Raw genomic sequence first — 25,422 nt, 5'->3', positions numbered from 1 at the left:
CTTCACTGTGATTTTTGATAAGTAGCAATAAGTGATTAGGCGTTTTTATCAAAATCAAGCTGGAGCAGCTTCTGAAGCAGCTTGAGTTTGATTGCCTCTCCTCATCGGAATCGGACGAGGTGCATATTTGCGCTTGACAACTGGTCAATCGGAAATTTTTGACATTTGCAATCGGAACAATAGTTGGTTTAACTCACAAATTAGAAAATTATAATAGCAATCAAGTTCATCTTCTCGCTTGGAAACCCATCTGATTTCGAGACTCGGATGGGCTACCCAATCGGATCGATTCCAATTAGAACCAAAATCAGGCCGCAGGGAAGTACTGACATCTTACCAATTTCTGCCGCCAAGCAGCAATATCAGCATTACGTGTGTGTTCCGGTTTTGAAGGGTAAGGGTGCTGGAGAAATTACAGTCACATGGGACTTGTCAATTTATTCCTGTCTTTCATTCACAGGCGCAGTGACAGGGCCCCTCAGATCTTTGCGATTTAAAGCTCTGAGTAGCACTGCAAGTGTTATTGACAGGTGTGTAGCTTCATCATCAGGCGCACGACTTGTTCGTCCCCCTCACACGATAATATGTAAAAAAAAAGACTGCCTCTGTGGCCGAGTGGTTTGCACAACGGTTTTCATAGTGTTGCCGTCTCTGAGGCCCTGTGTTCGGTCCTTGGGCTTGTCAATGTAGAAACTCCCTTTTCTATATTGTCTCGATTCTGGGTGTTAGTGGTACCGTCGTTGTTTCCGATTTCCACAAGTGCTTTACTTACTAACTTTGGGATCAGAGCAATGTACAGTGCTTCTATTTTCTCAATGTGTCTTGGCAAACTTCGTCTTTCGACAGTTGCCCTTTGCCTTTGGTACAGACCGAACGCTTTCAGTCAAGTATATAAAGTTGCTATTACATTTTTTATTTATTATACAATTGGAGGAAAGCCGCTAAAGTCACAGGCACGACAGATAATTTACAGTGTGTACTTGCATTTTTTACAAGAAACCATTACGTTCAAGTAAGACAACAATGGTTATTTTCAAAAAGTCCAAAACGTGTTTCTGTAGCTTGTGGTGCTTCGAATCGGAACAGTAAAGAATATGATAAAAAAAGTTAAATCAGTTCCTTTTTAGTCACCTGAACAGGTAGGAAATGAACAATACATAATTGTTAATTGTGTATTGTCCACTAATAACCGGAAAAATATTCATTTTTTGTTATATAAAAGAAGCACACTTTATTTACTTTATATTTTTGTTACATGCTTATTGACATGGAGTAAATGTTATAAAAAATAACGAAATCGTTTTACAGCTCTATTTAGTTCACGCGAAAATGAAAAAAAAAAAACAACAATAAAGAACGCTGTTCAAAATTCAAATTATTATAGATTTTTAATCTAAGAATTTAATGAGCATGAACCATTGACTTACAAATAAATGGACGACGGGTCTTATACAAAAACCACGAAATAAATGTCCCAAGTCAACCTATTTAAACGTTGACATGTAAAGGAATATGAAAAAGCTAAAACGTTGAATTTAAATTGTAATGTCGTCGCAGTACTGTCTAATTTTGCTTACTTCGATGTCAGTCGAACAAACGAAGACTAAAGCGTGAATGACGCTCTGTATACGATTTTAACGCCCTATAAGTTCGGACACTTTTTAGCGCGGACCCGACGTCCATATAATTGTAAGTCAATGGCATGAACTTAATATTAAATTCCTAATATGAAATCCGATGATTGCCGAGGGACATTGAGAAAACAGGAGCACTGTTTGTGGTGTTGTTTCATATCTGTTTATGAAAAAGAAGACGGTTAGTCTCGACTTTGTCTTGCATTGAACACAACTAACATCACTAATCGCAAATATTTGGCAACAAATAATTTCACAATAAACCTATCGTAGGTATGTTTTTGTGGTTTTTGACAAAAGAACAATAACTTCGTTCGATAACCTCTTAGGACATAAATTGTGAAGATAGTGAAAAATATAACGTCGTCAATCGAGCAACGAGCCCCATTTCTACTGCTTGTTCTAACAAGTATTAAGCAAACTGCCGAGGCCATTAACATTGGACTAGTAAACAATAATCAGCCTAAGTGTTTGTTAATCTCCTACTTTGTTTTATCGTATAATGACTAGAAATACGTTGGATATATTATATATATATTTATGGTACTGTGGGAGCGTAGCCGTGGCTTTAGCGTAGAGAGAGACCAGGAATATAAGATTTACTGCGTGCGTACAACTAGAATATTCGTCTAGAACAACCCCGACGTTCTTTTGACTACTATCCTCTTTTATTTTATCTAACTCCAAATACAATCCCACCGTTATTTAGACAGTTCTAAATACAATCTATGCAGCCTACTAACGCCATTAGTGTCATTAATAATTGGTCCGATGAAGTCGTCTACATCGTTCAACACAGAAAATTTCTGTGCTGTCATTCGATGCATTATCTTTCTTGCTTGGACACTAAACGATGATAAAAGCAATAAAATATTAAGTACAATGATAAAATAAAAAATACGACCTTATGTTCTTTTTTCTTCAAAAATTTCTTCGAAGATTTTTCTTGTGGAATTTTGTCGTGGAATACCTTTTTGCCCATTGATCATAACTAACGTAATCGATGTTTTAGCGAAACTGAGTGATTAACATAATTGGACATCGTTATGCAAACTAGAACCAACCCACAAAATGTCACTTTCGATATAATTAGATTTTTGTAAAAACAGTGAGAAGAAATAAATAGGTAAGTTATTTGAGACAAACAACGTGAGTTATGTGTAGCATTGAGAATGATATAGGGAAATTATTATATTATACAGCAATAAATAAAAAACATTATGTATCTTTTTATTTCGTTAACGAGAACCATGTTCGAGTTTTCGGAATGAAAACGCTAAAGATCTTACATGTGACATGGATCTATTTAGCATATTAAAAAAAAAAATTATGAAGCTAAACAGCATGGATCTTTTTAGCTATTAAAAAGTTACTTATTTAGGTTTGGTACACTGAAGGACTTTTATTTGTTCCGTTTTGGCTTGGTATATTGCCAGGATCTTAAAACGGCGGGTAAAGGACACGTCTGGTGTTCTACCTAAATACATAGTCAATTTCACTCGAGGTGTTGATTGGTTCTTGTTTGCATAACTATGTCCAATTTGGAATCAGCGAAACAAGATCTACAACCCCATAAAAGCGGTTTGTTTGTATCTTATTTACTGTCAATTATATTGTTAAACAAAATTAGTGTAATTGACATTTTGCAAAGAAAAAAAACTTTAGATGTCAAAATTTCGAAAGTTGAGAAAATGCAAATGCGTTCAGTTATGCTAAAGACGGCAGTATACAACTTGATTGTCATATCGTAGAATAGGAACAAAACAAATGAGTCAACATTGTGACTAAATTGCAAATTAAAATAAACGCTATGGAAATACAAAACCATTATCTTGATTATGCATGTTTACCGGATCATCGAATCCTTGTCGTCGTTTGATGGAGGTGTAAGTGCGAAATAACAACCACGTGTGGAGCGCGTGTGAAAATTTACATAATGTACCATATTCGTAACTAACTAGCCAACTATCTGGATTGCAAACATTTCAACTGCCTATAATATCGAGTTTTTCGCGACACAGATCAGAAATTAAACTAGTTGTAAGTAAGTGTTTTAAGGAACAAGATCAACAGTATGAACCTCGTAGGAAAGATCTTTGAATTCGTATCCATGATATATATAATAAAGCTACACGTGATCATTCGCCAACAGTGCTTTCATAACATTGACTTACAATTATATGGACGTCGGGTCCGCGCTAAAAAGTGTCCGCACTTGTAAGGCGCTAAAATCGTATACAGAGCGCCAAACTCCGCTTTAGTCTTCATTTGTTCGACTGACAGCGCGATACGGCGATGACATTACAATTTAAATTTCGAATAGGTTGACTTGGGACATTTTTTTCGTGGTTTGTGTATTAGACCCGTCGTCCATTTATTTGTAAGTCAATGTTTCATAACATGAAAGTGACAATAACATGAAACAAATATTGTGTTACTATGTAACAGGACGAACAAGTCGTGCGCCTGGTGGTTCCACTCACAGGGCTAAGTTGACAAGTTCCACGTGTCTCTAATTTCACTAAAATGTGTGAATTTTTGTGATTCTGCTATTGAAACATAACATTTTTTTTTATTTAAAAATTAAAAACTAAGTTTGTATTTTTTCATTATTTTTCTTCGTGTTCGATCTTGTGTTATAGTGGGGTAATTTCACAAAAATAGAATTTAAATTTCGTTCATAGTAAGTTTACGCATGATGCAAATGAAACTTCATACGCTAATTGTTTTGGACGGAGGACGGGAGTAGATCCCCTGATCCGGGTACATTCCACTACTAAAGCGTCGGCATCTTCTCTGGTATCTCACTGTTGGCGGAATCATCAAGTGACCGACCGCGACAAGAGAGGCCATTTTTCTTTCGTTTTGATCGATAGTCAAAATAACAATCAACCGTGATAAAAATATATGAATCGGAACAAAACACGGTTAATAACCTTATTACCAAGACGCAATCCGTTGAACCACAATGATTTGTGTGCATGTTCAACACGTGATAATATTGTCCTACATTTGGAGATAAATGTTATTGCCGTGACGCTGGTATCTTTTTTTGTCAAAGAAAGACCTGTCACACAAATAGCTCAACTGATTGTTGAACGCATATTGTTTTGTTTATTTTAATGCCTCTAATCTTTTGTTTAAAGGAACGTAATCTATAAATAATCAGGTAGTGACCTTACGAGGTACGAGTATTTGTTAAACAAAGTGTAAGTAATAATTATTAATACAAAGATCGACCCTACGAAAAATTGTAGCGACATATTAAAGCGACATGTCTAGTCAACCGCAGATAGCTGTAAAGGTTACCATAACAGGGCGCGACTTGTGCGGGAGTACTGCTGAATAATTTTCCAAAAAATTTCAAATAGTGGAAACTTTCCGGAAAAATTGGAAAAATATAATTTTAAAGGCTAATATTATACCTTTAAAATTTTGAATTCAACTTTTGAGGTTTATTTAGCGTGAATTATAAAATAACATTGTATAAAGCCACTTTAAAAAAAAATTTAAAATGAATTCATTACAGCGGAAAAAACCTTTTTAAAATGGGTCCATCGTTTTCGTTCAGTAACTTCAACTTTTGACAGATTTCAACATCAAATGTGGAAAATTACAGGAAATATATTGGGAAAATATCCGGAAACATAATTATTTTTCTGAAAAATATGATTTTTTCAAATTGTAATTTTTCCATGACTCTACACTACGCGAGAGCGACATAAAACACGAGATACTTACTCGTATTTTCGCACAGAGATACTGCGTTTTTATGTCGCTCTCGCGCAAGTCGCGCCCTGTCGTGGTGGTCCTACTGGCTGAGTGAAGAAAAATTTTCATGGATTTCTCTCAAATCTCGACAAAAAAGTTGTTAAAAACTAAAAACAATGATCTGCAACAAGCACAGAAAAATTCGATAGGTCTGGTACGTTCCGTAGCTCAGTTGGGAGAGCGTCTGCCACGGTGTGCTAGGAGACATCATAGCAATCCAGCCGGATCAAAGAAATTTTTCTTCTTCGATCTTTGTATTAATCATTACAACAAACTAGTGGAGTAATTTCACAAAAATATTATTGAACATCATGGTTAAAAACATCTATGATCAATAAAGTTAATATCACAAAGCCTAACTAACTTTTGTGTTGTTGGAATTAGGTATAACAGAAATACGAAAATAAAATAGAAATATGGCACGTACTATGCTCTAATCTACTAAAAAGACAGTTTTTATATTGTACTGTTGTATTCTTTGTAAAAGACCTAAACTGACACAATTAAAAATAAAATAAAATAGATTCCTATTACACATTCAGGTTGCTTAACGATCATTGTATATTAACGATGTATACAATGTAGGATAGGTATATTTATTTACTATGTATGTATGTCCTTAACTTCCATCTTATTTAATTAATATTGTTACTGCATATAAATGAATAGTATTACGATTACTGGTACTTGTTCGTGTTAGTAAATAGATACTTAACGTTTGACCAGGACACGGACATTTTATTCTGTCATCTGTTTTGTTTTTAATCATTTCATAACTTTGAATTCAAGTCAGACAAAATGTTAGTAGTAGTAGTAGTAACATTTTTCGTTACTTCGGGACAAGCTATGGCATCTAATTGGCCATACTTTTAGATGTTACATTGTAATTTTTCTTCACTAGTAAAATTTTCTGACTTTTATCGCGGGAAAGCGTAATTTTATATTTTTACGGTGGCCATTTTCAAAATCACGAAATGTTAGAGATTGTCGTCTTCTTTTTTAAATTTATATCATGACTCCGGATTAAAATTCTTCTTCTATTAGATACAATAAACACAGAAAGTAACATTAATAGCGCATCAAAATTACTTAAATGTTTTTCTTAGTATTTTCGATTTTAACTATTAGAATGAAATAAACTGTATTTGATAGTAAATCTTGGCGACGGCGGGGAACGCTTGTTATTTTCTACATAATATACATAATCAATTAGTTATATACGTTATGTTTGAAGTTTATTTCGGAGATTTAGAACACGTAGAGTGGTAAGCGACACGCCTATCTATAACAGTTGCAGTTGCACTCAGAGTTTTAAATCGCAACTTTACGGTAGACATATGCGGCAGTACTTCCCTGGACGAACTCTTTCTATCCATTCCAATGTCTATTTATAATTCTTAAAATAAATTTTTTGATAGTATTGTGAGTTATTTTGGGTGTATTTGAAATTGCAGTGCAAATAATATCTTTACAACAATTTTCGCATTCTATTTTTTCAAGAACGCCTTCATGAAGAACTGACACATTGTCCCACGGTCTGACATGTGTTTGTACAAATGTTTGATAACAATTGATAACAACTATCGCTAAGGTCAAAGCGTATCACAAGACGATCACGCGTGTTAATAAAACAAAATTGCAGCTTAACAAAAACAATTTGTTGTGAAGATAAATAAATATGACATTAGATTAGTTGCTAATCCAACGTGCATACATCGAGTTCTAGGCTTTCGCAATGTTTTATATCCGCCCGACTGAAACTGCTTTTATTGAATAGTGAATTGTACAGTGGAATTTCTTTCGAAGAAACTGTGATTCTGTTCTTATTGAACATCGTTGTATTTCGACAATATTTTGTGTTTTTTTTTTTGCGGAAGAAAAAACAATGGAAGTGCTTTAAGACTCGATTACTATCAGAACCGTTGTCGCCAAAACTCCCATATACAATTTGAAACACTATGAAATCTTGATAATGATTTGTCGTAGTTTCTAATTGAAAGAGAAATAACAAACTCTGGGCCCTGATTTTAATTAAAGTCGGAATTGATCCGATCGGATAGCCCACCCGCAATATTATGCGCCTCGACTTAGAAAAGACGCAGTTTCCGATGGCGAGAGGCAATCAAAATCAAGCTACTGGACTGTTAATATAATTTAAACTTCACCTTGTCCTTCACCTTCACCTTCATATCGTTGAAAGTTCAATCAATACCAATTAATGCAAGTTATGATGTTATGATTTTATTTTAAAATTTCAATCAATGTGCTGCCATCTAGGTTTCAATACCCGAAGACGACGAATTCGAGATGTTGATTTAGTTCTCCAAAAGAGAAACGATCATATTGCAGCGGTATAAGATTTACTTTCGTTTCTGGTAACAAAAAATTAATACGGTAAACAGAAAGTTAAAAATTTATTAAAAATAATACTCAATGGTGATACGAAACACCGCCATAGATAATATTACAAGTGCGACTATCATATTTGCACTTCAAAGTAGCGACATTTTTCCACAATTTTCGAGTTTTGCGCGAGACAATTGACACCACCGTAACATACAAAGTCAAAATGGCGGACTCAAGTGTGCAGAACTCCGCGAATTGTTGACACACGTGCGATGCAAACTAAGCACCACTACTGTATTTTCTGATCTGTGATTTTTTAAATAATATAAAACAGAACAACATTATTTTGTTCTATAATAATTATTATCGTTTCATACACATTTTGTTGACGTAGAAGAACTCTAATCCCTGAGACACTGTTGTACAAAATCTGTTTAGTTTGTAACCTATGCCACGTAACGCGTTCTATTTTTGTTACAATGAATTATGTAATAATAGGTAGATTATGATACCATGAGACGGGATGAAGAAATCATGCGCCTGATGGTAAGCGAGACGGCTGTCCATAACAGTTGCTGCGCCACTCAAAATTTAAATCACAAAGATCTGAGGGGCGCTGCAACTGCGCACGCGTCTGGTATATAACCAGAAATAGAGACGAAATAAGGTCCATCTATCCCTGGCAACTCATCAAGCAAATGGGCCTTATATCACTTTTAAATATCAAACCGCGTTTGCACTGAAATCAAATTAGAAAACTGGAATAGTACAGCGCCAACAACTGACCTATGTGTACGTCTCCGTATATTCCAAAAATATTCTGTATTTATTGTAATAAAGATAATATCTCTAACTATGTGGGATTGTTCCATTCGGTGGTGTGGGAAAAACAGCAAAACATCTAACCATAAAACAAACGGAATCACATTTCATCAGTAATTAAATATTAAATATGTAATTTTTCAATTTTCGTCCATTATAGCAAAGCTCAAGTTAAACTGGATGATTTGAAGTGAAACAATTGACGACACCCGTCAATTGTTTCGAATTCGGGCTGGCCAATCGGAGGGCAATTGTCACTGTAATGATATGGCAGAATAGTTTTCAAACAAATTATATGACATTTTGTCTCTATTTCTGGTTATATACTCGATGTGCGCACGTCACATTGAGACGTAGAGTTGACAAGTCCCTTGTGCCTGTAACGTCGCCAGCACCCTTACCCTAACACTAACTAACCAGAACACTTTAATGCTCATATTACTGTTTGGTGGCAGAAATAGGTAAGGTTTCTTTCTTAATTGCACCTTGTCTTGCTTCAGCTTCTTTTGATTTTGGAAGGGTTACGACAGCAGATGTGTTGAAAATACTTAAATCTGTCACCACGAAGGCTGTTGGTAATGACGGTTTGAGTCTTGACATGATCACTCCAATACAGGACCTAGTAGCTCCTATCCTAGCTCATATCCTTAATTTTTCCCTTTTCAGTGGTGTGTTTCCCGCTGTATGGAAACAAGCCCATGTAATTCCTCTCCCTAAAAAATCAAATCCTTCTTCTTTCTCCCATTACCGCCCTATCTCCATACTTCCTGTATTGTCCAAAATCCTTGAGCACTATGTCCATAATCGACTCACTAACCACCTCCTACGTTACGATATTTTCAACCATCTGCAGCCTGGTTTTCGAGCGGGCCATAGCACAGTTTCTGCTCTGGTGAAAATCACTGACGACATTCGTCTTAATATAGAAAATAAAAAAGTTACTGTCCTCACTTTATTGGATTTTAGCAGTGCCTTCAGTGCTGTTGATTTTAATTTGCTTCTTGCTGTGCTTAGAACTTTAAATCTACCTCCCTTAGCCGAATCCTGGTTTCGTTCGTATTTATTTGATCGTTCCCAGCTCGTAAAGACCGGTGACATGCACTCGGACTGGTGTAGCCTTACGGCTGGCGTTCCGCAGGGTGGGGTTTTATCACCTATACTTTTTTCGGTCTTTATCGGTGGAATTACATCATTACTCACGTCTTCTTTCCATCTCTATGCCGATGACCTTCAAATCTATACTGCAGCCCGTCTTGAAGATGTAGTTACTGCTATCGGCACATTGAATTCCGACCTACAAAAGGTTTCGGTATGGGCTAAGAACTACGGACTTCTTTTAAATGCACAAAAGTCCCAAGCCATAATTATTGGCAGTCGCCATTCCATCTCCAAGTTTGAGTCTATGGTGATGCCCAATTTAGTTCTGAATGACACTATTATTCCTTTTTCCACTACCGTTAAAAATTTGGGCATCATAATGGATCAGACACTTTCTTGGTCGGAGCATGTCGCCAATGTAAGTCGTAAAATCTTTGCATCACTTCATTCCCTCAAGCGGATGCAGTACTTTCTTCCTCTGTCTACCAAATTTATGCTAATACGCACTCTTCTTTTTCCTATTCTGGACTATGGTGACGTCTCCTATCTTGATCTTTCGGAGGACCTTCTTAATAAATTGGAGCGGCTGCAAAATCAATGTATCAGATTTGTGTTTGGATTAAAAAAGTACGACCACATTTCCAAGTTTAGAGATGAGTTGAAGTTGTTGCCTATTCGTTTACGTAGAAATGCTCACATTTTATGCTTCCTCTATAAAATCCTGTTCCATCCCACTTCACCTAGCTATCTACGTGAGCGTTTTCAATACCGTCAGGCTATGGGTGACCGCCTGCGTTCTGGCACCAATTTGTCCCTCGTCCTTCCACAACACAGTTCCCAAAAATATTCGAACTCGTTCACAGTAAATGCTGCCCGTATGTGGAACCTTCTCCCGGTCTAGGTCAGACAGTCGCCTTCGGTTCGGGTTTTCAAGGGTGCTCTTTTGAAGTTTTGGAATTGTTCAGACTCCACATGTTAGAGCTTTTGAAATATTTATTTACTTTTGATATATTTATTTATAGTTTTATTTTGTACATTCAATTTATTATAGACTTTGTATGTATTAATGTATCAACATTACTTAATATATATATAATCGTATGTACATTTGATTTATTAAATTTATCTATGTATTTATTGAGTATAGTATATTTCATTTCTTTACTTATCTATTTTTAGTGCCACCCCAAAAACCAACTTTCCTCTCAGATTTTCAAAGGTTAGTTGGAAGAAATCTCTTTATGGGTTAAGCTCGCCTTTGTACACAAATATTTAAATTGTTTCTGAAAATTTGTAAGTTACTTTGTGGTACAATAAAGTGTTTAAATAAATAAAATAATAAAATAATTTTCACAAGCAGCTCTACTGTTACTTATTTATTTATTATATCTTTCTTGTTCATTTGTTGTCGTAGATGTCTCAAACATGTTCCAAATGATTTGATATCATTCTATCGATTGGAATTTACCAATAACAATTTATTTTAGCTTGTATTTTGTTATAATATCCGAAGTTTACTACGTTTAAAAACATTGTATATTGCAGTAAGAGAATCGAAATTTAAACCTGTCAGTGACGTGGCACCAATCCATCATATGGTTAATTAGGAGATTGAAGTTATCATACAGACAATGTATAAATAATATGTACTATTGTAAAATAAATTGTAAAAGTAAATTTTCTTTGTTTGTTCGATCTTTCTATTAATAATAACGCCAAACCAGTGGAATAATTATCTTTTTTTTAATCTTTATTTAAGGAGGGTTTTTTCTTGATAACAAAATGTCGCCCCATAATGACAGGCTCCTTAAACATCATCTACGGCCTTCATTTAATTCCCACATCAACTAATCTATATAACAATTTTGCTTCCTTTGATTTTGGGGAAGATAAGAAAATGTTACATACACCCAAATCTGCCAAATTGCAATTCAAACCATAAGAAACATCCCTTCTTTCGGCTCCGTTCCGAACACACTCCGTCAAGATATTGGTATACATACTCCACAAGTCACATTCAGTGCAATTGGGGGATTAGAGGCATGTGTCCGGATCGGACAGTGAAATAATTTTATAAAAAAATATATAAATGTCATGGTAGTAAAACTTCAACATTAATAAAATAAATTTAACTTTTAAATAAATATTATTATTTTGGCTAGACGCGGATAGTATTTGAGCGAAGGACAATATTTTAAACTTTTGAATTAAATACGAGAAAACTTATGAGAAAAAGGGGTTATTTTAATAACGAACGAAGGAAACAAAGATCAAGAGTGAAAATTCAATAAAAATAGTAAAAATTCGTAGCAGTAGAGCTCCTTGTGAAAGAGTTCGTCCAGGGTAGTATTGCCACCTTACCCATTTCTGCCGCCAAGCAGTAATGTCAGCATTACTGTATTCCGGTTTTGAATGGTAAGGGTGCTGGTGAAATTACAGGCACATGGGACTTGTCAACTTATGTGACAGTTCAAAGGACTTTGATTAAAAGCCTTTTAACCTCATTCACGCTTTAATTTAAACAGATACTCCATGTAATCATAATAAACAAAATTTTCTAAATTACGTAATGAACGAAGGCGAAACCTAAGGGATGAAGAAATTCTCAGACGGCGACAATGACACCCAAAGGAAAGAAATTCTAAAAAACCACAGGCAAAGTTAATCTCAGATGGCGCCACAGTCGCTGTTTGTCATATTTGAGGCACAAAATTTAGTCGTTCATTTCTTGAAACTAATAAGTATATTTATTTGCTTCTTAATCAAGTTTGAAATGGTTTAATAATAATGCATCAACGAATCTACTTATATTTGTATTAAGTACACAGAGCCACATTTGTCAGCAGAGATAAAATTTTCTTTTTTATAACAATATCTATCAAATTTGACAGTCCTACACACAGAATAATAAATATAGTAGAAGTGCTTAGAGGCCGGAGCACGTGTGCCAACAGTACGCACAGTTCCACATACTTGAGCTCAGTCTGCCATTTTCGCTTTGTACGTTATGGTCCTGTCAATTATCTCACGCAAAACCGTGGAAAAATGCCTTTCTTGCTACTTTGGAGTGCAAAAGTGATAGTCGCATCTGTAGGTATTATCTGTGGTGGTGTTTCATATCATTGTTAAGTGTTATTTTATTTATTTTTAATATTATTTCCATTTTCTGCTTATCTTAATAGATTTTTTGTTATAAGAAATTAAAGTAAACCTTGTAGCGCTGCAATGTGGTCGACTTTTTTTTTTGGAGAACGTTAATCGTTCGTCGTCTACGTCTTTCAGCTATTGCCGCTCGATGGCAGTGCATTGAATGAAATTTTCTATATGAAATTAAAACTATCTAACTTACAATAATTGCAACTTTCAACGATATTCCAACTGGGTTATGTTAAGTTTTTAAATTAGAAACTCCGACCGAATCATTATCAAGAATTCATAGTGTTTATGTAGATGATGGTGTAAGTTTTGGCGACAGCGTATAGTAATTGAGGCATTTCCATTGCTTTTTTCATCCGTGGTCCAACACTACCAATATCAGTGATCATGCGCCACCAAGTGGGATAAATGGCCAACAGTCTATATTGCCGTTGGCTCCAAAGCTGGGCGCGAAAAGCGAAAAACCAGATAGAAAAAAGGTAGTTGTCATCGATCAAGTTTTTTTCATTAGTAAAAGCTATGACGGTCCTAAATTAGTATCCGATATCGGTAATTGATACTTCATGCTAATAGTTCATACGATTTGTTTGACGGTTATCTGCGGTATAGCACGCGCGCGTGCCGTGATACCACAGCAGTATCATCATTAAAAATACCTATATATACTTTATTTTGTATTGCCATGCGAAGCGACCTCGAGAAGTGGCGAGAAAACCCTTAACGCCTGACGACTTTTGTTTTTGTTCGTTTTATAAAGTGTTTGCTTTAACGTATAAATTATTATTACTTGCAATAATGGAGCGTTGTAAAATGTCAAATAGCATTTGGATTAATACCAAATTAATCGTGAATACTGATCTTAGAGGATGGAAAAAAATAATAGTCTAAGATACTGATGGTGCTTTTTAAAAAACATGCTTGTTTCTACATAAGTGACGTAAGAAAAAATTTCAAAAGAATAATTGGTGTGGTTTTAGGTGTAACCGCTTTACTTGTACATTGGTAATAACAGTAATAAGTAAAGAAAACGTGACTATAAATCGTACTAAATAAACATTTCTATTACTCCATAGAAATATGTTCATTAGAAATAAATTTCACTATTTATGAGACAATGACGAATTACAACCAGTGTTCATTATTATTATGTAAGGCAAATAAATTAATTCACATTCAAGAACATCGATCAGCTTAGCAAATGTATTTAATTTTGTTAGCTTCGTGTATCGAAATGTAGACTCTTCATCTAGGAACCGTTTTAAAATTCTGTGTCAAGGTTATCCGGCGTAGACAACACGAGTACATTATTTAAAATTTACAGCCCAAATTCGTAGCGTTAGCATTATTGCTTATAATTTGGAGATTTACACTTCAGATTTAGTTCAGATAACTATAAGTTTAGTTTCAAACTAGGGATTTTTCTTTACTACGAGTACCAGAAGGACGGTTTTTAGAACACCCAGAAACAATTTAGGAAACTTAATTTCAAAAATTGATCCTACGAATGGATCACAGAGGTCGTTATACTCCGTGCAACCATTAATTCAACTTTTAACATAATAATATGCATGCCTCCGAAGTTCCGTAATTACTGATACACAATAAAAGATAAAAAATGCAAAACTTCCTGGACTTTTTTATTTTTAATTTTAGTGAAGCGACGTCCTCTTTAGTTCCGATATTTATCGAGCCAACGCATTATGTAACGGATTTTATTGAAATGAAATAAATTACAAATAATTATAATCAATTCTTACTGTTTATTATAGTGAATCGTCGGATTCTTCTCCATACGAACGCGAATTATCACTTGAATCTTCATTAACATGAATTATTAATTCTTGAGTACCTACACAAATTGTCAAACGTAACATCACGATTCCAATCAGAGAATACCTTCTTTTTGGAACCCCTCAGCTCAGCTCACATTCACGATTAAAACTTCTTCATAAATAAAATTGATTGTTATAAAAAATCGAATCGGAAACGCATAGGACATCACTAATTCACTAGAATTCAATCTGTGAGGATTCACTCTGGACCTTTTGGAGGGAAAAGTGTCGTTTTTATTTTGACTTTCAATTATTTTGTGAAATCTAGTTTAAAGTGGAATAGGATAGTGCTATTGTGCCTTAATCGAAGATTAAAACGCGAATTTATACGAATCTCGAACTAAAATACCCGTATCGGCCCGTTTTAAGGAATCCCGAGTCAATCCAAGCACGCCCCGCCTCAAATTGCCTATCCTCTTTGTGGCGGCCATATTTACAGAAACAATTAAACGAAGACCTGGCTCAAAAATAATGTACCAAGACTTGGCTGTATGGTGTAAAACCTTTGCCTTTTCCTTTATGGAAAAAAGAAAAAATATATAAATGGTTGGACGGAGTATAAAGGAATTTGTAATATTTATTGTTACTCTTTTTATATTTAAATAAATAATTATGAATAAATATTGGACATCACGTACTATGTTCAGGTTTTTGCAATTTAAAGCTCTGATTAGCACGCAACTGTAGACAGGCGTGTAGCTTACCATCAGGGGCATGACTTCTTCGTCGCGGTCCCGTCACTTGATTGATATTATTAAAAAAAAAAAAAAAATTTATAACACAGTAACATGCGGCGCCGCCGCCGGTGCTAGCTCAGGTAGCGACCAGGTGCAATCATATCCCTGGCGCCACACGCGATAAAAATGGAATACTTACATATTTCCAGTAGTGGTTGGAAATTCGGGTGCAACTTATAAAATGATTTTGGGAAGCAATAGCCCGTTTACCACGTTTACGCCGCACACTGCACCACAGGTAAAGCCGGCACTGACAACATGTTTGTTTATTCCACGAACATGACTTTCTATTACAATTTCATAGAATTTTTGCATGTATTTTCAGAAATAATTTCTTGCTTTTTATATTACAACCGTTATGAACGTTCATTACCTTTGCTCAATGTAAATTTCCTCGAGTCTATTATTTTAAACACAAAATAACAGAAGCGACTAAATCCGTTGTTTTTTTTATTATTATGTCTTCTAAAGATTCTTAATAACCTCTATCCCGCCGGAAACGTGACCGCTGCTAGAGCCAGAAATAACTAATGGTTGGTTTACACGAATTAAGTACAAAACCTGAGGCACATTTTTGACGATTGATGTATCAACTTTGAACATGTTAAAAGGTCGTTTTCAGAGAACCTCCAAAAATGTGTCCCTTTCAATAAATTTTTTGTTATTACGTGAACGCTAAGCATTATTTATTTAATATGATTGCTTGATTGCTTAGTCTGTGTTACACATAAAAAGACTACTTTAGTACTACACAAATTAAAAAAGTGGGCAATTACTCATTCATGGGAGCCGGTTCCACGTCGCCCTAATTTTAAGAAACGAAGAAAAAAAAACACTCGTGGAAATCGCAATATTTCCCATCGAGGATAAACTCTAATAACGAAAGAAAAAAGGGTTTTACAAAAGTCACTCAAAAAGTGCCATTGAAATTCACCCTAAACTTGCCAAGTAATGTAGGGGAACGTGGGGTATTGGGAGCCCGCGGGTAATAAGAGCGGTGTTAAACTGGACTTTCCCAATACTAGTATTTGTGCAAACGGCACTCTTATATCTTCGTTAACGTTCGACAAGGTTCGAGTCCCGTGGGCGCCCCCGTAGAACCCCGCGTTTAGTCGTATGAGATGGTTGTGTGTTTTTCGCTCCGCGTTTATAAAACTTGCTAAATTTCATCATCCCAGGTAAGCATTAAAATGCATACTACATTGTATTTACACTACCTATGTTCATCATATCTATCAATTTTTAAAAGTTATGCTTGAAATCACAATAAAAATAGAAATGTTTTTACTATTTTATTCCTTTTTCAATTCGATGTTACGCGGGTAATGAGAGCTATTTGGCTCTCCTTATCCCATTGCAATTGTCAATTTTCCTTAGTAGGTTCCCATTCCCCCCCGCTCCCCAATTTCTATTTATTACGAGTACTTTACTCATGTAAACGGGTAATAAGAATCGTGGCGAATTGGCAGTAATCAAAACACATCGAGTATATAACGAGAAATAGATACGAAATAAGCATCCATCCCTGGCAACACATCAGGCAAATGGGCCTTATATAACTTTTCAATATCAACTCTCGTTCGCACTGAAAACATAAATTAGAAAGCTGAAATCGTACAGCGCCAACAACTGACCTGTGTGTACGTCTCCGTATATTAAAAAATATCCTGAATTTATTGTGATAAAGATAATATCTCTAACTATGGGGGGCTGTTCCATTCGGTGGTGTAGGAAAACAGCAAAACATCTAATTACAAAACAAACGGAATCACATTTCATTAGTAATTAAATATTAAATATGCAATTTTTAAATTTTCGTCCATTATAGCAAAGCTCAAGTTAAACTGGTCGATTTGAAGCGAAGCAATTGACGAATTGGCCAATCAGAGCGCAGTTTTCACAGTAATGATTTTCCATAATAGTTTTCAAACACATTAAATGACATTACGTCTCTATTTCTGGTTATATACTCGATGTCAAAACGTAACAGGTGTTTTAAATAGCATTCTTATCGATTTCGGTGGCCTAACGATTTACATTGCGGGCGCTGGATGCGGAGGTTCCGAGTTCGATTCCCGGTAGTGCTCATTTGGGAAATGAACTTTTCTGGTATTGGTTCTGGTCTTGGTATTCTGGTGTTTAAGTAACAGTAAAGCTCCTTGAACCTACTCAACAGTCGTGTCAGTTTGCTGAGCATCGATGAAATTTTTCTTTTTGTATTCGATATTTGTAATAATAACGTTAATTCATTAGTTTTTAAGTCTCATTTGCTACACCACTCTGACTGGGTCATTTATATGCTATTATTACTATACTAAATTTTATTATGATACCTTTATAATGTGCATATTATATGGAATAAATGAATGAAAGTCGTAGGCCGTAGATGGACGAGTGTATGATGAAACTAGTGTTTTTTTTTATGACACTTAAGTGTTGGGACAAACAAGTCGTGCGCCTGGGGGTAAACGACACGCCTGTTCATAACAGTTGCGGTGCCACTCAGAGCTTTAAATCGCAAAGATCTGAGGTGAACTGCCTCTGCGCCCATCACCCAGAGACATAAGGTGAAAAGTCCCATGTGCCTGTAATTTCACCAGCACCCTTACCCTTCAAAACCGTCACGCAGTAATGCTCACATTATTGCTTGTCGGCAGAAATAGGTAAGGTGGCAGTACTCAGTTTTTAAGTTAACTACTAGTTTTTAAATTTCCTTGCTGCACCCTGACTGGGTCATGTACCACACTAAATTTTATTAAAGACCTTTTTAATATGTAATAAATTAATAAATGAATCAAAGTCGCAGGCCATAGATGCACTAATGTATGAGACTAATGTAAGATCATGATGGACGGCATAAGGTACGGGAAGTGTATATCGAACTGTAAGTAGAGTAGAGCTGTGAATGATGATGGCTATGTCCACCTAAGCAAAAAAGGTGTTTTTGCGGCTTCTCTGGTTCAGATTAAGTGTATTAAGCTAAACCTAAGTCTAGGTCAGGTAAGGATTGTGGTTGACATTTCGCACAGTTAATACAATAGTGTTACTCAAAAAGTGTAATTTTTCAGAATCGATGAAAAACTAATTACTCACTTCCAGCGAAATATTAGAAAATTTATGTATAGGTTAAAGTTTAAAAAAAAAGGTAGGGAATTGTTTAGGTGTCTGTAATAAATAAACTAAACAATAATTCCCTACCTTTGCCAAATAAAAGGAAAAAATAACTTAATATTTTTTAGAAACTTATTTATTAACACTGTTTTATTCAGAACTAGTTCGCAAAAAGTTTATCTAATTTTGAGTTAAGTAGATTCATTCCATTGTTTCTTACAATATTTATGTTACAATAACGACGGTTTTATTGACGTGTAGAGAATCAAATTTTACGTTCAGCACATTGACTTACAAATAAAGTTCAGCAAGTGTAATCTTGCATTTAACATATTTTGAGTTACAACACTATTGTAATAGCAGTGTGTATTATTAAATAACGTCAGTTAATTTTTTAACCGACTTCAAAAAGGAGGAGGTTCTCAATTCGACTGGTTTTCTTTTTATATATATGTTACGCGATTGCTTTATTATATTATTATATTATATATTGCGATATTTGAGAATCGATTTTGATGATGCGTTTTTTTGTTGGAAAGGGGGTACCTCCATAGTGGTCCCGTTTCATTTTGAAGAAAATCATCCCCCTCTAAGGGTGGCTGATCACGCATGAACATTGATTTTTATAAATAGCGCCTAAATTTTACATAAGGAGCAATTATGTTAATGGTTGGGTTTGCTATTCTCCAATTCAAGACATTTTTCTCGTTCAATATACTTTGAGTAGTGAGAACCATTGGTTCCATTTAAATTTAAAGAAAATATTAATCTAAAGGTGACAAACAATTTTTTTTTAATTTACCGACTTCAGTAAAATTTGTCAAATAGATGTAATTCCACAAACTTTTCAGGCCGGTTTTTTTTAATAAAAAAAATAAAACTATTATGTCAGGTTTTATGTCACAAAAACGTCCTATTTAGTTATTCGTCGTGTTTAATAGTTACTGTACTACAATTAATTTCGTACTCTGTAGATACAAGAATTTGCTAAATATCCATTTTTAATAAATACCTTCAATCAACGTTTGGTAAAAATCGGTACGTTATTTAAAAATAAGCTTCCAAGTCTTAATCAACCATATAATATTACCTACACGTTACACCTAGTAATTATTTAACCACGAGAGTTAATGGCACTAATTTTCTCCATGACTCACTAGTGCATTCCACATCAAGACTGCAAGCACCTGTTCTACGTTGTACAGCCTCTTATAATTGACCGGGGAAATATAAAATAGTCTTCTTAAAAAAGTAATTAATAATAATAAAATGTTCATTTCCAACATTTGGAACAACTAATTATAACAAAAATAATTATATCGTTTTGTAAAAATACGTGTAATAATATAGTAACTGACTCCGTGGCCGAGATGTTACCATGCCGGGCTGCCACGCTGAGGTCCCAGGCCGGGAGAAATATTTGTATGGCTTACATTTATTCCTCTCGTGAGTTTGGGTGTAATTTGTGGTTGTCTATGTGTGTGTCCATGGCACCCGCGACTCAGGGTTTCCCTAGTGAGAGGCTATGTTGAGTGTGTGCGTTGTGTGTGCGTTATTATACGACCAAAGCAAGGCAAGAGTTGAATGAGTGGAGTCGAATAAAACGGATTCATCCTCTAATTTTTCACTCTTAGGGGTGGAATATACTTTAAATTTGAATGAGACGACTACTGAAGTACCCCTTTCCAACAAAAAAACTCATCAAAATTGTAACATGTAGAATAGAATAGAAATCTTTTATTACTACGCCACAACAAAAATATACACAGTAATAAAAAAAAGATGAAGCTACATTAAAACAAAAAATTAGAATAAAAAAAACTGGAAAAAAAAGGAATAAAAATAAAATCATACACAACAACAAAGCAAACATGAAATATTTAACACAATTAGATTAAGTGTCATGTGCGCGGCTGTGGCGTATGTAACAGGATCCCACTCAGCTATTGTCACCACCGAGAAAAGGCTGTGACGCTGATTTTCAGTGGGCCCTAAAACCGAGTGAGTACCGGTATTTAAAAAATACCGACCTCAAAAGTTCGTGGAATCACATCTATTTGCCAAGTTTTATTGAAATCGGTTACCAGAAAGTGCGCAAACCCGGGTTCATCCCCCAGTTTGCCACCCTTAGAGATGGAATTTTTTCTTTAAATTTAAATGTGACCAATACTGAGTACCCTTTTTCCAACAAAAAAAAAGAATTATCGCGTAACATAAATACAAAAAAGAAAAAAAACAGTCGAATGGAGTACCTCCTCGTTTTTATATACGATACGCTAAAAGATCGCTAAAAAGAACTTCAAACGGGATTTATGTGAACAAAATTTCAAGTTTCAATAAATGTAATGTTCTTTGTTTGAGAACAAAAAGATTGGTATTCGTAGAATTGTATTATGGCTTGTTATCCCTTTTTTCAATAAGGGTGGCACCACACTTATCCACAGGGAATCGCATTTAAAAAAATGTCCATATAATAAATGCGAAAAAACCGTTGTGCGTTTCACGTCGGGGGTTATGGCATCGACATAAAACCTTGATGACTTAATGCGATTCCCTCAGTCTTATTAAGTATGTGATTAAACGACGCAAACTAGTTTCGTTTTCACCTGTGAGTTTGATTTGATACGGTTATCAAATTAAACTCACAGTAAAGTCGAAGCCTAATGATAATGTTCTAGAAAAATCCAATGAACAATTTTCTAGGTTATGTTAGTCTTTTTATAGTAAACTTGCATTGGAAACGCACCTTACTATAAAAAGCAAGACATCAATTCATGTTTTACAACATAACCTATTCAAAGTATTTTAATATGGACCTTATTGAATGTCACCATCATCAGGATGCTTTACTATCATGATATTAAATCATTCTTGTGAAATTACTCCACTAGTTTGTTAATACTTAACAAAAAAACTGTTAAACTGATGTAAATCTCTTCGATCTGGTAAGACTTGAACCAAGGTATGTATGCTTAATAATAATATGATTTGGATAAAAACCTACTGTACCTTATTCCAACATATAATTTAATAAGATTATTATTATACAGTTATTATTACGCGTACTTTAATGACAAAAATCTATGGTTACTGATTCATTTAGCTACTTTAGATTGTCTCAATCTATAATATTATGAAATAAATATTGTAAATGATAAATGAAAAAAAAAAAAAGAATCTGCCTGACGAATGAATAGTAGAGGTTAACCAATGACGATTTCAAGTGTAATTTTCTTATCCATGAAATAATTTATTTGAATTTGAAATAGATTGATTTTAATTATTTAGTACAATATATTTTTTATTTTTCAAAATTAATAAATAATCAAATTTATTGTAATAATAAATAATGTTTTACTAATATTTAATTAATATAATTAGACTTAGTTATGCAAACTAGAACCAACACACAAAATGTCACTTTCGAGATAACACATTTTTGTAAAAACAGTATGAAGAAATAAATAGGTAATTATTTGAGACAAACAACGTAAGTTATGTGTAGCACTGAGAATGATATAGGGAAACTATTATAATAATATTTATTGCTATAAATAGAAAACATTGTGTATCTTTTTATTTAGTTAACGAGAACAATGTTCTAGTTTTGGTAATGAAAACGCTAAAGAACTACGCTATTTTGTGAGCGGGTAAAGGACACGTCTCTTGCTCTACCTAAATACATAACTCAATTTCACTCGAGGTGTGGGTTGGTTCTTGTTTGCATACCTATGTCCAATTGATAGAATTTTTTTTTTGTGAAAGTAATCCACTATAATTTGTTATAATTATTAGTACAAAGATCGGACACAAAGAAAACTTCCTTCAATCTGAAAGGACCTGACTCCTGTACCTGTTCGTGTCCTGTCAGATCGGAGGATTTTTTCTATGTTCCTCTATCTTTGTATTAGTAATTAAATCAAATTATTGTTTTAAATTAAAGGTTTGTTTTCAAATTATTGCCAATTTGTTAGTGGATTGATTTTAATAGACTATACTAAAGTATTTCATAATTATATATTATAATAAATTAAAGTTGTTGTATTTGACGGTTGTCAAACACAATAACTATGATATGATTTGCATGCAATTTGCAATTCAATTTTGGCAAAACGCTTACATATGATCCAGCGATTACGTCGTCAACAATTAGTCTCTACATTTTAAGTAAAAGTAAATTTAACTGTACTATATTATAAACATTATATTACGTATTAATAAAAATTTTATTGAATTGATATTCAATTATTTTTTGTGAAATTACTCCACTAGTACACACGACTAAAAAGTCGTTGAAAAACCAAATACAAAGACACGACGCAAGCACAGAGAAAAATTCGTGAGGTCCGTTGGTTCGTTCCGTGGCTTAGTTGGTATAGCGTCTGGCACGGTATGCAAGAAGACGTCGGTTCGAATCCGACCGGATCGAAGGAATTTTTTCTGAGTGTTCGATCTTTGTATTAATAATTATTATATTACGTATTCTATTTCTCGAAATAATAGTAAGATATTTATTCAGTCTCACCAAAGACAGTTTTTTTATAAAATCATGAGACGGGACGAATAAGTCCTGTGCCTGGTGGTAAACTACAGGCCTATCCAGTTACAGTGCCACTCAGAGCTTTAAATCGCAAAGATCTTAGGGGCAGAGCCACTGCGTTCGTCACCCTGAGACATAAGTTGACAAGCTGTGTGCATATAAATTCACCACCACACTTCAAATCCGGAACGCAGTAATAGTGTCATTACTGCTTGGCGGCAGAAATAGATATCTTCGTGAATAGAGCTCCTCGTGATAAGAGTTCATCCAGGAAAGTACTGCCTTACTTATTTCTGCCGCCCAGCAGTAATGCGATTCGGTTTTGAAGGGTAAGGGTGCTGGTGAAATTACAGGCACATGGGTCTTGTCAACTTGTCCGAGAGTGACGGGCGTAGTGCCAGTGCCCCCTCAGATTTTTTGCGATTTAAAGCTCTGAGTGGCACTGTAACTGTTATGGACAGGCGTGTAGTTTACCATCAGGCGCAGGACTTGTTTGTCCCGTCACATGATTTTATAAAGAAAATGTCACTAAAATGAACGGCGATAAAAAATAATACCTACATATAAATGAAGTCATAAAGTTTTATATTAAACGTTTATTTTATAGTCGTAATAATAAAAAAAAACTATTTCACATAATACTGAGTAAAATCTATAATACTTAGTAGTAGAAAAATTTGTCGTCCTTCGGGACAAGTTAAGGCCTTTGGCCATACTGATAGATTTTACATTGTAATTTTTGTTAAATAGGAAGTTTAATTTTTTGACGCGGGAAATCGGTATGTCTTCACAGTGGCTATTTTGAAAAATATTAGGTTTGCATAAAATATAAATGAAATATCTTTATTTTTGGTGATAAGAATAATTTTCTTTAGACACTGTTTCAATTTAGGGATATAGAGCCGGGGGGTACAGCGTTAAAACGTTCGTTCAACAAAAGTTATGAAAGCCGAAGGAAGACCGCATTAAAATGCCAAGATAAAATAATAATATATTTCAGACTGTTTGGTACCATTTACACCCGCTTCTTTCTTCCCAAATTCAAATATTCTATAAAATATATTTCGACATTTCGCAACTTTGGCATCTAGATATTTATCAATATTTATATGCGTGAAATGTAACCGAATGTTTTACGTTCCATTTGACTATTTTCTTTTGTCTCATGTTAATTAATGAAGCGTATGGACCCCATAATTCCGAGTAAATTCTCTGGTATTTAAATGAAAAATATTATTTATTTAAGTTCGTTTTAAAAAAACGTTCCGGTATTTTCCGCTCACAGATCGCAATCTGTAGATAATTGTAGACTAATTTTGTACTTTGTATGAAAACATGACGTTCATGCAAAAAGTTCCTAGTTTTTCTTTGTGGTTTTCATTCATAAATGTTGTTTTATAACTTCATTGTCAATGCTTCATTGGCTATATTTAACAATCGTGATACTATAGATCGGGAGTTACACTTCTGTTAAGTTGGTCTACCACGAAATGTATTATAAATCCCCGGTATTAAATTTCACGGAACTAGATGCTAACATATTTATAACTAGATGCTATATTGATTGTACCTGTTTAGAATTCAGACGTATTTAATTCATTTCAATTTGATTCATTCTAAACTTTAGCTCATCTTCTTATTCTTTGGCAAGAATTATAAATATCCAGAAGTCAAGTCATGTGTAGTCTAAAGTAAGTCTTTTCAAGATTTGGCAACCACTTTATCAAGATAATGTGATATAGTCCGTTGCAAAGGATCTCTATTCCGGCGCATTTCCGAAAATTCCGTGCAGCCCGACTATTCCTTCTATTACGCGAGCTAGGAAGCTGTCACAATGAGTATTTTTAGTCACTATTATATTTAGTTATTTACCTCGTATCGGGAACGGCTTTGTCATAATAGTTTCCGATGTTGGTGGTAGCCATCTCTGTGTCTCAGGAGACATAGCACTGGTGCACTGATTTAACTCATGTTTTTTAATATCACTGTAATTGTTGACGCCGCCGCGGAGGCGCAGCGACGGCGAACCATTAGGGACATCCATTTGCGCGCGCTGTCACGGCATGACTGACTGACTCAACGCAACCGACCAGGCTTGCCAGCCGAGTCAGCTGTTGTGAACGGATGAGATAAATGCATGATAATGTAACGATTCTAAAGTAATTCAACTTTCTTTGTTAAAGATAATGAGATATGTATCAATCTTTTGATTCCGAGTTTTCGGACTATTATGAAAGTTTATTGAGAAAATAATAAACTTGCAAAGGGTCATTTCATCATGTATTACAATTTCTATTTAATGGCTAATGCACGAGGTCGCATTTTATGGAAGCGCGGCAGACAGACGTTGGAATTTCGTAAACTCGTGATACATA

At 34.7% G+C, this 25,422-nt stretch overlaps 1 protein-coding gene across 2 annotated transcripts in view; it reads right to left on the bottom strand.

Annotated features, from left to right (window-relative positions):
- Positions 1 to 25,105, bottom strand: part of LOC113235777 (6-phosphofructo-2-kinase/fructose-2,6-bisphosphatase) — a 78,056-nt gene extending 52,951 nt beyond the window's left edge. For both annotated transcript variants that reach the window (XM_026471674.1, XM_026471673.1), the window contains exon 1: positions 24,920 to 25,105. In XM_026471674.1, the coding sequence (XP_026327459.1) occupies positions 24,920 to 25,091 (172 nt within the window). In that variant the 5' untranslated portion in view covers positions 25,092 to 25,105. The remainder of the gene's footprint in view (positions 1 to 24,919) is intronic.
- Positions 25,106 to 25,422: the final 317 nt, after the last annotated feature.

This window comes from Hyposmocoma kahamanoa, unplaced genomic scaffold, assembly GCF_003589595.1.
Source record: "Hyposmocoma kahamanoa isolate Upper Pololo Valley unplaced genomic scaffold, ASM358959v1 88, whole genome shotgun sequence".
NCBI classification, from domain to species: Eukaryota; Metazoa; Arthropoda; class Insecta; order Lepidoptera; family Cosmopterigidae; genus Hyposmocoma; species Hyposmocoma kahamanoa.
This window is presented reverse-complemented; position numbering and strand designations above follow the sequence as displayed.